We start from the raw sequence: 13303 nt of genomic DNA, 5'->3' as shown, positions 1-13303 counted from the left end.
GAAAGGCAAAATCTGGTTGTCGAGGAAATAATTGAGTAAATGCCTCTTGTCCTGGCCGTTCTAAGGCAATATACGAGTGTCTGTATGAACTAAATAAAAAATAATATTGACTTTGTGTTTTTTGTGTACAAAAATAACGCTGACTTTTAGTTTGGATCCCTTTTAAACCGCTAACGAAGCATTGATGACTGATACTGACGATCTGAGTTTGTTTGGTTAGGCCTGGGGAAACTTTGCTTATATCATCAGCCGCTGAATTCCCGTCGAGGAGGAGGAATCGTGTGTACATGCGAGCCGAACCAGGGTCACCTTTTCCCATTTCTGTGATTTTAACCCTTCTACAGCAACATTAGCTTTATTTCGTAAGGCGGGTTTGGTGTTAGTCGTTCTCCGTTGACGTGTGTTCGCACTCCGCCCGCCTGCCAAGCTAACATTTAGCGGCAGATGACAGTGACAGGCTGGGTGTTGGTAGCCGCTCGGCGATAAGAGATAAAAGTGGGTTAAAGGCGGCTGTCAGGGGCAGATAAAAGCAATAATAACGGTCTGATCTGGACAATGTAGCGACCACAAGCTCCACAGACGAACGGCGGAGGGCTCGGCGTGTTGACCAACCGGCTGGAGCACTAACATGTTTCCCCTGGTGGACTCGCCGAGCAGGAAACAAATCAGGCACTGAGTCCGGCTGGACGACACGGAAATACACAGATTTATTGATTTTTATTATTTTATTTTTTTTACTGGTTGTTAAATTTCCCAAGCATCGGATCAGTGACTGACAACTGGGACAATGCGGCTTTTAATCCGGCTGTCAAACTGCACGCACAGGATGCATCTGTGCAGACTGAAGCTGACCCAGTCCAGGCTGTTGTGGCTGGAGCACCGGCCGGCTGGAGCGGCTGCCCTCCGGAGGAAGAGGCAGTCCACCGGGGTGAAGTCTTCGGTCCATCCGGCTGCTGCCTTCTCTCCCTGCTCCTCCAGGACCTTCTTGACGGTGCTGCCCTACAGACCAGTCACAGCTCTGGGCTCACACACACCTCCAGGCCGAACGAGGACACACACACCTGTTGCCTTCGCCAGCTCCTCAGCAGCCTCCACATCAGCCGGGTCAGTGAAGACCCAGACGGACACAGAGAAGACTCCCACCACCGTCCCCCTGCAGGATGTCAGAAGGATTATGCGACTTGCCCACCCAGAGAGATGGACGCTGGCAGGTAAACTGTATTTACATGTTCCATCACATCCACAAAACATCTCCTGACCTTTAGATGCTTCACTTCAAAAAGGTCTCATATTGTTTAAAGGCTTACAAACAGTGGCACAGTTTTCACTTTCACTTTTATTGGGTTGTTTCTTCCACTGAGCACACTGCCTTTAAGCTCCCAACACTTTATTGGACTGAAAAATGGCCCCTGCTGGCTTTAGATGTGACCTTTTGTCAGCCGGGTTAAGTCTCAGAACTGATGTTTTTCTCCTCTTATCTTTCATCTGTGCATCATCATTCCCCCAAAACCTCTCTTTGTTTCATTTCGGCTACACAGGACAGAAACTTCCAAACTTATGTCTGCTTGTTCCAGGGGATTTCATAGAACAAACTAGTGTTTACTTCCTGATTGTCAGTAAATTTTGTTTGTGGGTTTTAGGGGATTTTTTTGCGAGCCTGTTTTAAAAGTCCCACAGTGTGGAATGGAAGTCTAAATTCTCCTTTGAGGTGTGACTGTCAGATGGGCAAAACTGTGCCAACATTTCAGCACTCACTCATGTTGAGAAGGATCTGATTCAGTTTCGTTCTGATGCAAAATGTGCAGAGAACTTTTGTTTTTATACCATATTTTCATTTCCTCAATTTCTACCTGTCCATCTGGCAGCCACATTCTCTCCGTTTGTGCAATGTGTCCCAACAGGCCGCCTCATTGTACTTTGCTTTTGCACTTTGTACTGTGGACATGGGAGCTTTTTTTAGGTTTCCCCTCCCTCACACTGCTGAAGTACCTGTGACTTGCTCTGACCCCGTTTGAACTCAGTGTTCTCAGGTTTGACAAAATGCATGAGTGAGTCTGTTTATTAGAGGTGACAAGAATAAGTCTTTCGAAATTCAAAGATAAGAATTTATGTTATAATTCATAGCCCAGGGTTTTACTTTCCACAATTGATTTTTTTATTTATTTTTTGCTGTGATTCTGATCTTTCTTTGCATTTCTGTCTTTTCTTCTTGTCCACCACAGCTGCTGTAGGCTTCCTGACTGTCTCCAGTGCAGTAAGCATGTCGGCTCCCTTCTTCCTGGGCAGAGTGATTGACACCATTTACACCGCTGGAGCAGACACGGAGACGATGACGGCCTCTCTAACGTCGCTGTGCATCATGCTGACGGGAGTGTTCCTGTGTGGTGGAGCAGCCAATGCTGCCAGAGTCTACCTCATGCAGGCTTCAGGTGAGACGAGGAGAGGTCGCGTCAAGAAAAACAGACACATTGTCAGACAATTGCTCATTAAAAAGTATGCAGTAGATACAGCTGAGACTAAATGTAACCTCACTGATTCATGTATCAGCGAGCAGAATGTGAGAAATGTGCACCTTGACTCATCTGAGTGTTTGCTCAGACTTAGATTTGAAGACGGCTCTCACATCTGTTTAACTTGTGAAAGTAAAACTAGAGGGAGGTGCAGTTTGCAGGGGAAACAGCTGACAGAATCTACCTTCCTGTTCCTTTAGTGTCCTTTTACTAACACATTGTGTCTAGTTTATTTATCCATAAACAAACAGAAATGACACATTGTGGGTTTATGGAAAGTTACACGCTGCAGTTATTTGTTTCCAGCCATCATCAAGGCGTAGAGACTTCCTGAATGTTCTGCAGGTTGCCTGGCAATCTTTCTGTTTGTGCTCAGATTAAACAAACGAGGTGGCGTTTTAGCCAGCTTTAGAGGTGCTGGTAGCAGATTTTAAACCTTTCTGCACTGACCGTTGCCTGAGATCTATACCAAAAAAATGAACAAGAACATCTCCCACAATGTTGATCAATCCCTTTAATACATTTTCTTTTTGTTTGTTAATTGATTATATATTCTACAATTGCTAATCATGATTTTAAAAAGCCCAAAGTCATGTTTTCAGAATGTTTTCAAATGTGTTAAGCTGTAGATAAGCGTAGCATTTTTATTAGCCGACTCTCTGGGACAGTTTATCACCTGATTAATTCTCTCTTAATTACCTGTTCCATTATTTTGCTGATTGATTCACTGCAGCAGTCGCCGTCTCCCTCACTAATCTCTTCTCCCTTCAGGCCAACAGATTGTTCGTAATCTCCGCGCCTCCGTCTTCGCCTCCATCCTCAGACAAGAAGTGGCATTTTTTGACAGGAATCGGACGGGCGAGCTCATCAACCGGCTCTCCGCGGATACGGCGGTGGTGGGCCACTCAATCACAGACAACCTGTCAGACGGGCTGAGAGCCGTCGCCCAGGCAGCTGCTGGTGTCAGCATGATGGTGAGCACGAGTGTTCTGCTGCGGTCGCTCGGTTCTCTGAGCGACGGAGAAGCAGATGTCATTTATACCGTGAAATAAATGATTATCATTACAAAATAAGAGCACGCTCACTGTCTTATTAGCCGCGGAAATAGTTCTCTTGTGACAGTGTTTTTCTGTCATCAGCCTGCTTTTAGAAACGAGGAATGGTGTGAAATGTCATCTTCAACCTGACATGTCAGAAAGAGCCCTTCAGAGACTTCCTTGTCTCCTTTGCTTCTATAGGAGCTCATTGTGCTTTTTTCCGTTAATCTGATAACAACAGAGCGAGATGTGGGCATGTCTTGTTTTGTGTTTACTACAAGGAAGCTGTTGTGATTATCTTTACACACTTATTGTGCTACTCTTGCCAAACAAGTTTACTAAAATGATTTTAATCCCTATTAGGAAATGGATGGACTCTGATGAACAACTGCCACACCTCTGTTAAGCTCTGCTCATTACTAACAATACATGTGTACGTGTCACATATACACAATGCTGACCAACAAGTTGCTGAAGTTATTTTTTATTGTCGGCTTATTAATCAAATTGATGCTCATCTGGCTACGTACGTTCTGTCATCAGTCTGTCTGGATTTTTAAAATGTTGGCATCAATCAAGTCAGTTAACTTAAATGTATATAATTAGAGATTTGTTAACGAGCAGGTCTGTTAACTGAAGCTTTTTTTCTTCTTTTTATAAAACATGATGTCTTTCTGGTTCCGCGTTCGCTAATTGCGCTTTCTGGAACAGAAAATCATAAAACACAAGACGTGCTCACAGCAAGCAGTTTGTTTACCTCACAAGGAAGTCAAATGATTTCCTGGTGTAATGAGCAGTGTGGGAATGGAAGTGATTACTGTAATCAAGTGTTAAACCGGACAGGTCCTAAAACTGAGAGAACAGCTGTGCACTCTCATTATTTAATTCTTGTGTGGTGACACTCTGAGCGTCTGTACACAGATTTCTACACAGTTGCTGCAGTGAAATCCAGAGTCATCATTTTTATCTTCTGCATGAAAGCCACATATTATTTCCTCTAGAAAAGTAAATGTTTTTTTTTCTGGCATATTCAGAGGATTGTTTGAGTTTTAAGCTTTGCTGCAAAATGCACTAATATTGTCAGTAGTTGAATTACTGTGAGAACTCTGTGCAGAAACAGTTTACTGTAGTTACTACAGATCCTCTAGTCTCCTCAGTGCACGGATCCGCTGCCACAAATGTACACACAGGTACACAAATACAGTAGAAATTAAAGTTTGGTTCTAGTTTCTACATTATTTTGGAGTCAGCCAGTCGTCTCTCTCTCACGTCTCCAGCTAGTCCGGCTGCTCGTCTCCTGGTTCGAGCTCGTAAGAGAGACCACATTACACCGGTTTCAGCTTCGCTTCACTGGCTGCCTGTACATTTTAGAGTTCACTTGAAGATTCTTTTGTTTGTTTTTAAATCCTTACATGGTCTTGCCCCACAGTACCTCTCTGAGCTGATTTCTCTTTATTTGCCAGCTCAGCATCTCAGATCAGCTGATCAGCTGCTTCTGGAGGTTCTGAGGTCTAGATGGAAGCTCAGAGGGGACAGAGCATTTGCAGTCGCAGCTCCAAGGCTCTGGAATTATTGGCTGCTGCACGTTAGAGAAACACCATCACTGTCCATTGTTAAAACCCGTCTGAAAGCTCATTATCATGCCCTGGCCTTCGACCCGGCATGAGACTCCTGTTTTATTATTTTATTGTTTTTACTGTTCTTATTGTCCTTTTTAATGATTTTATCATACTTTTATTGTATTTTGCATTTTAGATGTTTTATATTTTGTGTTCAGCACTTTGTTTCGACTTTCGTTGTGTTAAAGTGCTTTTTAAATAAAGTTGAGTTGAGTGATATACGAGGTCAGATTTTAGATATTTTCCTCTAATTCCACCACTACAGTGTTGTTTGGAACCTCCTATCTTCCACGCCTCCCTCTCCTTTCTTTTCTTTCTTTTTTCCCTCTGGTTTTATTTCCATTAACTCCTGCTCTGTCTTCTCTCTCTCCTCTTGTAGTTCTACATCTCCCCCAGTCTAGCAAGCTTTGTGCTGCTCATTGTCCCTCCTTTGGCCGGTCTTGCTGTGGTCTATGGCAGATACCTTCGCTCCATCTCCAAACACACCCAGGACGCACTCGCACAGGCCACACAGGTACGCAAGCAGACTGAAGAAGCTGCAGTGGGAATGGTGGAATTACTAACAGTTTTCTCTTGTAGTGTCTTTTTGTTGTTAAAAGTTAATCTGTGGTTTTGTCATTTTGGGATTTAAATGAGTTTCATATCAGTGGTCAGTGAGGCTGTACTGTTTGTCCATCCCAGTTTTGTGTACATGTGATATGAATGCAGTACTGCCTGTCCTGTTTAAATTAAATAAACAGATAAAGTACATTTGCTTGATAATTTGATTTGCAATCAGAACAAAAAAAAGCTTTCATAAAGTTGTGTTGTCTGTGTGTGTAGTTGGCAGAGGAGCGAATTGGCAACCTGCGGACGGTCAGGGCGTTTGGTAAAGAGCTGTCAGAAGTCGACACGTACACACTGAAGACGGACCACGTCCTCAGACTGGCTAGAAAGGAGGCTGTGATGCGAGCTGGCTTCTTTGGAGTGGTAAGTGTGTGTGTCCTGTCAGTGATGCAAACCAAATCCCCTGTTAGCAAATGAGGTATTACACATGCACTTCTCCTTTTTGCTACCGTACTTCAGGTTTGTCACAATACCACTACCTCTGAAATGAGCTGTTTCCCCATAAAAAAGCAATATCCAATCCTCCCTACAAGGACACAGAGCACAAAGTCCAGCTTGTGTGGTTTAAAAGCGGTGTTAAAATGGCTCAAGTGACACAAGCCTTCTAGCTCTGAAGCAGGTTTTTCTCTTCGCATTATTTAACAATTGGGCATCTGTATGCATTTCTCATCTGATAAATTGTTCCAAAGGTCGGGTTAAATGAGGCTTAAATGTCAGAAAGACCTTTCAATCTAACCAAAACCTCTCCGGTACAGTGTCAACAAGAAAATGCACATTGTGTGATAAGATAAAATTTATTGTAGGGCTTTGAATATGATCATATTTAGCTCAGCAGGTCTAATAAACTTTTAGCATGATGAGGAAGAAGTACTAACTTGATCATTACTTAGAACATTTTCCTTATTGTTTACAGGAAACCTTGTGAAGCTGAGTATGTGTGTGTTTGTGTAATCCTGCCTGCATCTGCTGGTCAAGGCGCTGTCTCTAGTTCATGTCTTGAATTGAATGATTGAATTGAATGTGAATTGTAGGTTGTAACGGACATCAAGAGAGAGTCTAGTAACGAGGCTCATCCATCATCTGTACTCTGAGCTCAGTCAGGGAGCAGCAGTGACACCAGATGTTGCCGTAATTAAATAACATAATCTGTGTGTGTTTGTGTGTTTCAGACTGGCCTCAGCGGTAACCTCATGATCCTGGCAGTTCTCTACAAAGGAGGCCTTCTGATGGCCAGTCAGCACATGACTGTGGGAGAGCTCTCATCGTTCCTCATGTATACCTTCTGGGTGGGCATCAGTATCGCAGGTAAGAAAAGCATATGCGTTCAGATTTAGGAGTTTCCTGATCTGTACGGTCTACATCTCTGTGTACGGTTTGTGTGTGTGTGTGTGTGTGTGTGTGTGTGTGTGTGTGTGACTGCTAATAGTGTGATGTTCTTCCACTTGATGTGCAGGTCTGAGTTCATTCTACTCTGAGCTCATGAAGGGTTTTGGAGCGGGAGCAAGACTGTGGGAGCTGCTGGACAGAAAACCAGAGTTTCCACTAAATGGTCCGTTTATACAGAGACACACACACACACATACACACACACACACACACACACCCCTTCAGGACAGAATAACCTCACTGCATGAATGACCACCTATTTTTGTACCGTACGAGGTGTATCAGAAAAGTTTCAGGACTGATGTCACAAAAGATATATTCCAAATCCAAACTACAAACTACAACTTTTCCCCTTGCAAGTAATCCTCCTGGAGTCTAACACACTTTCCCAGCCTTCTCTTCACGCCGCCATGCACACCTGGAAAGATTCTTCCAGGATCCTCTGCAGCTCTGTCGTCACAGCCATCTTGATGTCGTCCACGTCTTCAAAACAGGTTCCCTTGATGACCCCCTTGAGCTTGGGGACGAGGAAACAATCCCACGGAGCCAGGTGGGGTGAGTAGGGAGGTCCAGCACGGAGATGTTCTTCTCAACCAGGAACTGTGGGATTCTCAGGGCATTGTGAGCAAACTGACCTCTTCTCCACTGAACAAAGCAAATGCTGCAGGATCTCTTTGTAGACGTGCTGGTTGATCATCTGAAGGGAAAAACTTGTAGTTTGGGTTTGAAATCTATCTTTTGTGACACCAGTCCTGGAACTTTTCTGACACACCTCGTTTATTCAGTGTCAGAAGAGTTATTTGTTACCATTTATAACACACATTCAAACAATGAAGATTGCTTGAAAAATCAGAGGATTCCATTTGTTATTGTCAGTTAATAAACATATCAAACCTCTTCTACCTCTGATTTATCCATATTTTTGCCAGTCAAGCGAGTCAAACTAAACACTTGTGTCCCTCTCACTCTGCTCCTCCACAGAAGGCCAAGTCCTCCCTGCAGACCAGCTGAAAGGCCAGCTAGAGTTCTGTGATGTCTCTTTTTCGTACCCGACACGTAAGGAGGCTCCTATTTTCCAGAATCTCAGCCTCTCAGTCCCGGCTGGTACCATTATGGCGGTGGTGGGGTCCAGCGGGTCGGGGAAGTCAACCCTGGTCTCACTGCTGCTCAGGCTGTACAACCCAGATGCTGGTGAGAGCAAACTTGTTACACAGCTACTGGTTGGCTATTAGATGCTTAGAAAATCTGGTGGTGACAGAATAAAATAAGCAGAAGGATGTAAAATTATTTTGCTTTTTGTTTCCAGGTATCATCACTGTAGATGGTCGTGACATCAAGGACCTAAATCCCTACTGGCTAAGGAGTCACATTGGAACCGTCAGCCAGGTAGTGAATTAATATTTAACTTGTTTTATGCAACACGTGACCCACACAACGTTAAGTTTGGCAGACACACAACACTTCTGTTTTTATTTACAGTAGGTGGACAAAAAATATTTCCTTGTGTCCTTCTCACTCTCCTCCTCTCCTTGTCCCACCTGCCTTCCCAGGAGCCGGTGCTGTTTTCCTGCTCCATTAGAGATAATATAGCCTACGGTGCTGTGGACCCAGATGCTGTGACCACTGAGGACATCTACAGGGCTGCCAGAGTGGCCAACGCCTATGATTTCGTCCAGAGGTTTCCTAAGGGCTTTGACACTGTGGTTGGGGAGAAAGGAGTGCTGCTGTCAGGTGAGGAACTGAGGGACACAATCAAATAATAGCGACAACACCTGCTTCGCCTCACAACAGTCAGCTTTCCACGAGTTGTAGTAAGGTTAGAAAAATGTTCATCACAGTTATCTATCAAAGTTCTGATCAGAAAAAAGGTTTCAAAAATAATCCAAGAAATGTATTTAAGATCTGCATTAAAAATATATGTTTTACATTTATTAAAGACAACAGCTCCTACTGTTTCAAAGCCTTTTTTAAAAGTTATCCTGTAGCTTTCTTACAAATATTTTTATTTATGGTGTGTCCACATTTTTTGTGCAGAATTCTGGTCAGTTGTTTTTCCTAATACTTTGATCACGTCTTCTCCGGCAGATGTGCTCAGACTTTAAACTTGTTAGCATGAGTGCCAGAGGTCTGTCTCATTAAAAACCACTTATTTAAATTTTTTTTAGATTAGTTCTTCACTATTTTATATCCCTTAGCATTTAGTCTTTTTTCTATCTTGTAACCAGCTGTAATGTTCATTGAGACTTACTTACTATTGTTCTTTTGCATCTTTATTTCATTTATCATTTTACTCCTGAAAAGAATCTTGGAAAAAAAAAATCTATTATTCCTACTCACAGGATATAAAATAGCTGTAGAAGCTACCCATTAATGATCCAGTGCAGAAGACACTATTTAGATGTATTCTTTACATTTGTCTACATGGGTAACGTGTGTTTGTTTCTCAGGTGGTCAGAAGCAGAGAATAGCCATCGCCAGAGCTCTGCTCAAGGTAAATACAACAGCATGGTTGTTTGTCTGTTTATTACACATCAGGGAAAAAAAACACAGCTCAGCTCAGTCATTCTACAGGTCATCACTACACATTTCCTCTTACGTTTGTTGAATTACATTTTATAAGAGACACAATCTGAGCACACCTTTCATATAGTGTAATCCAAACACACACTCATGAATCAACCCAGAATACTCTTAAGTGTATTTTTTTCAGCATGTTGGTTGTGACATTTCAGTATAAGGACATGACTCTCTATCTCATTCCAGATATTGTTGATTTCTTATTTCCATTTGCTCTGTGACATCCACTAACCAGATAATTGTAGAACATCTGGTGTAGGTCACTACACTGGCTGTTCCTGTCGTTGCTTACAGACCGTCATCATCTGTATCTAATCAGTCCTTTCACTGAGCAACACAAGTAACTTGACAGCTTTAGTCTCAGCTTTTCTTTTGATATGAAACCTGAATTTGTATCTTTAACACTGTTTGGGGTTTTCTTTCCACAGAATCCTAAGATCCTGCTTTTAGATGAAGCTACCAGGTGAGAACACAAACACTCAATTTGCCAAATTGTACAGATCAGCCAGTAGATGTGTTTTAGTTGCAGTACAGTTAGTCTGTGTTGATTCTTTTGCCATTATTTACTGATCAGGAGTACAGACATTAGATAAAATATGATACTGGCACTGTCTTTATAAAGCCTGGTTTCCATTATGCTGGTTGGAGACATCTCTTGTGTTATTTTGATGAAGAAAATTCTAAACAACCATCTTTCGTTAGCGCACTGGATGCTGAGAATGAGTTCCTCGTCCAGGAGGCCTTGGAGCGTCTGATGGAAGGTACATCTTGTCGTCTTTTCTGTCTCTTCCTTTCAAAAATCCATCACACATGTAACATCAAACTCATTTTTGACTCTCCTTGTTGTCTCCTGCCCTTCTCACTCATCAACAGGGAGGACTGTAGTGATCATCGCCCACCGTCTGTCCACCATTAAGAACGCAGACGCCGTCGCTGTGCTCGACCAGCAACGCATAGTGGAGTGCGGGCAGCCCACAGAGCTGCTGGGAAACAGGCAAGGACTGTTCAGGAAGCTGATGGAGAAACAGGCGTTTCTACAGGAAGAACAGCAGCGAGCGCTTCTCTGAGAGGACGAGGAGCGCAGAACAGTGCAAGAAACCAGGAGGTGAGCTCAGTGGCTGGGAATAACGGGCTTCGCTCCACATTGGGTTGAAGTGCCCCCCTATGCTGTGTCACTGCTGAAAGGACTACAGTAAGTAGCATCACATGAAGAACCAAGAACTGCAGCGTGGATCGGTGAATTCTAAGGAACTGTTTTGATATCTCACTCTGCACTGAAAAAGGAAAACAGAAACAGGAGGCTCTTGGTGACTCTGATTTAAATCAGTGTCACTGTTTTACGCAGGTCAGGCACACGAGTGGACTGTGCAGAATCATTACAAAACCAAAACCAGTCCATTTGGAGTTATACAGACTACTAAATGTATATTTGTTTATGTGTTTGTGTCCGTATTATTGATTTTTTTTTTTATTATTGACTTTTACTGTCATTTTAGAGTCTAAACAAGTGAAAGCAGCTACATGTGGTATTTACACTGTGTTGTAAAGCAGGACTGAACGCTATTCTGATATATTTTGATTAATATATGCACACTTGTCACAAAACAGTAATAGTGACAGTCCTGAAAATCAGAGCTGAGGTGCTATATATCTGAAATTCATATTTTCTTAGCAAAAGGCTTGGTTTAAATCCTGAGTCATATTAATGGTGGGAAGGTTTTGCTTGTTCTTTTGCATTCAGTCAGTCTTTAGTTGTTGCGTTGGATTTAACTGACAGCCGTGAAACTGCTGATCTTTATATGTCAAAACAAAACTGGGCACAGTTATCTGGGGAAGTCTACTGAGGTCTGCTCAACAGCCTCCTTCCTGGTTGGTGGTATGTCTGTCATCTCAGCAATGACCTCTAAATCCACAAGTCCTTCGTCATATCTCATTACTCCTCTTCAAAATGGTACCCTCTGCGAATGTAATCTCACTCAACCTTCTTGGTACAGTTTGGAAAAACTGAAACCAGCGTTACAGACGTGCTCAGTGCTCTGCTCGGTGTTTACAGGATGTGCACTTGACCAGCCTTAAATTCTACATAAACAGCTCTAAAACCGCCGACATGTTAGCCACGGCGCTGTTAAGCCAGCTAAATATTATAGCTGGCATGGAGAGGCTGACTAAGAAGCCATGATTCTCCTCAGTAAATATTTGGCTTCTAAATGTCCACTTTACTGCTCACTGAGAGCAGTACAGCTGTGTCAGAGGGGTTTTTTTTTTTTTCTTTTTCTTTTTAGTCCGGACATCCAAATACCCTGAGCTTAACTTCTCCATATTCACAGTTGTTTGAGTTGGTGGAGCCATGAGAAATGACATGAAGTTGGAAAGTGGAAATTACCGAACAAGAGGCTTCAGTTGATGCTCGCGTCTGAACTGTGTCGCTGGAAAGAGTTTGAGTTTGGTGCATATCACAGATACATGTACAAAAAAAAAGATGAAGAATTTATTTGAATTAAGTCTTGAGGGAAGAGAATGAAGAATCAAACTGCAGTTATATGATGTGTGTTGGTCTTTTTGAAACTGCTCAAACACTGCAACAGTAAATGTTAAAGTCAGGGTTAACCAGGTGGCTGATTGGTTGAGGTGAATGCCATGTGGACGTGTGCCTTCTGAGTGTTCGATCCCCGGTTTGAGTCTCAGTATCTGTTCTTTCTCTACACTGTCCCCGTGAAAGGAAGAACTAGTTTTCCCGCTAGCATTCTAGGACCACTTCACTTCCAATATAAACACATGAAGACTCTCAAATCAGTGTGTGATGGCTCATAAGAGAGTTTAAAATCTTCTCAACCCAGCATTTTTTACTGGCCTCATGATGTTGCATGTTTGTTCATTACAGTGTGTCGACTGTACGGCAGCAGAGTTGGAGCTCTGTTCTTTATGTTCATCAGCATATCCATCACAACAGATTTATCGTGATTCTTGCTTTTTTTTTTTTTCTTTATTCGTTGCTTCACCGAAACAGCAAGTCGTTTTTTACTTGAATCGCATGAGATGCTAACGACATCGTGACATGTTCGTCCACATTTTGAAGCTCAGTGTCGCTTCAGATGATGCCTTGACGTCGCCTCTGTTTCGTGTGCAGTGATCTTGCCAAACCGTGTCAGTTAAAAAAAAACGTAAATGAAAAGAAGTGAAGTTTTGGTGAAGGTTGAAGTCACTCATCACCTCACTTCACTCTGCACTAAATTCTGAAGGGATTTCAAAGTTTATCAGCTGATTATTGATCCATGTACTGATGCAAATCACAGAACACAGATGGGACTTTCTTTGTATCTAATGAGATAGAAATATATATATATGATAGATTTTTAATGATTTTTGTGTTTGTTAAGTTATTATACTTTTATGTAAAGATGAATAAAGTGAAATATTAATAGTTTTTATTGGTTGAATTTTTTTCTTAATGGGGATGTTGTTAATATTTAATCTAACTGTATTTAAACTGCTCCAAAAACAAACACCCTTTAGTCAACATTCCTTTACAGAGCCACTAAAAACGAAGGAAGAAGGAGCGTTGAGTCAG

The 13303-nt window shown here is 42.4% G+C and overlaps 1 protein-coding gene across 1 annotated transcript; it reads left to right on the top strand.

The window, feature by feature from the left end:
- Positions 1–239: 239 nt before the first annotated feature.
- Positions 240–13159, top strand: abcb10 (ATP-binding cassette, sub-family B (MDR/TAP), member 10). Its single transcript, XM_008286747.1, has 14 exons — positions 240–1211; positions 2223–2429; positions 3282–3484; positions 5546–5680; positions 5989–6135; positions 6942–7077; positions 7226–7321; positions 8140–8349; positions 8465–8544; positions 8709–8889; positions 9606–9649; positions 10164–10198; positions 10438–10496; positions 10609–13159. The coding sequence occupies exons 1-14, from the start codon at positions 788–790 to the stop codon at positions 10800–10802; spliced, it is 2151 nt and encodes a 716-aa protein (XP_008284969.1). The 5' UTR covers positions 240–787; the 3' UTR covers positions 10803–13159.
- Positions 13160–13303: the final 144 nt, after the last annotated feature.

This window comes from Stegastes partitus, unplaced genomic scaffold (genome assembly GCF_000690725.1).
Source record: "Stegastes partitus isolate 25-593 unplaced genomic scaffold, Stegastes_partitus-1.0.2 Scaffold467, whole genome shotgun sequence".
Classification (NCBI taxonomy): domain Eukaryota; kingdom Metazoa; phylum Chordata; class Actinopteri; family Pomacentridae; genus Stegastes; species Stegastes partitus.
Note: the sequence above shows the minus strand (reverse complement) of the source record. Positions and strands in the feature narration are given on the sequence as shown.

Coding starts and splice junctions, on each gene's coding strand:
- abcb10 (XM_008286747.1), top strand. CDS start 788: ATGCGGCTTTTAATCCGGCTGTCAAACTGCACGCACAGGATGCATCTG. Junction 2,430..3,281: donor CTACCTCATGCAGGCTTCAG/GTGAGACGAGGA, acceptor TTCTCCCTTCAG/GCCAACAGATTGTTCGTAAT. Junction 10,199..10,437: donor CTTTTAGATGAAGCTACCAG/GTGAGAACACAA, acceptor ATCTTTCGTTAG/CGCACTGGATGCTGAGAATG.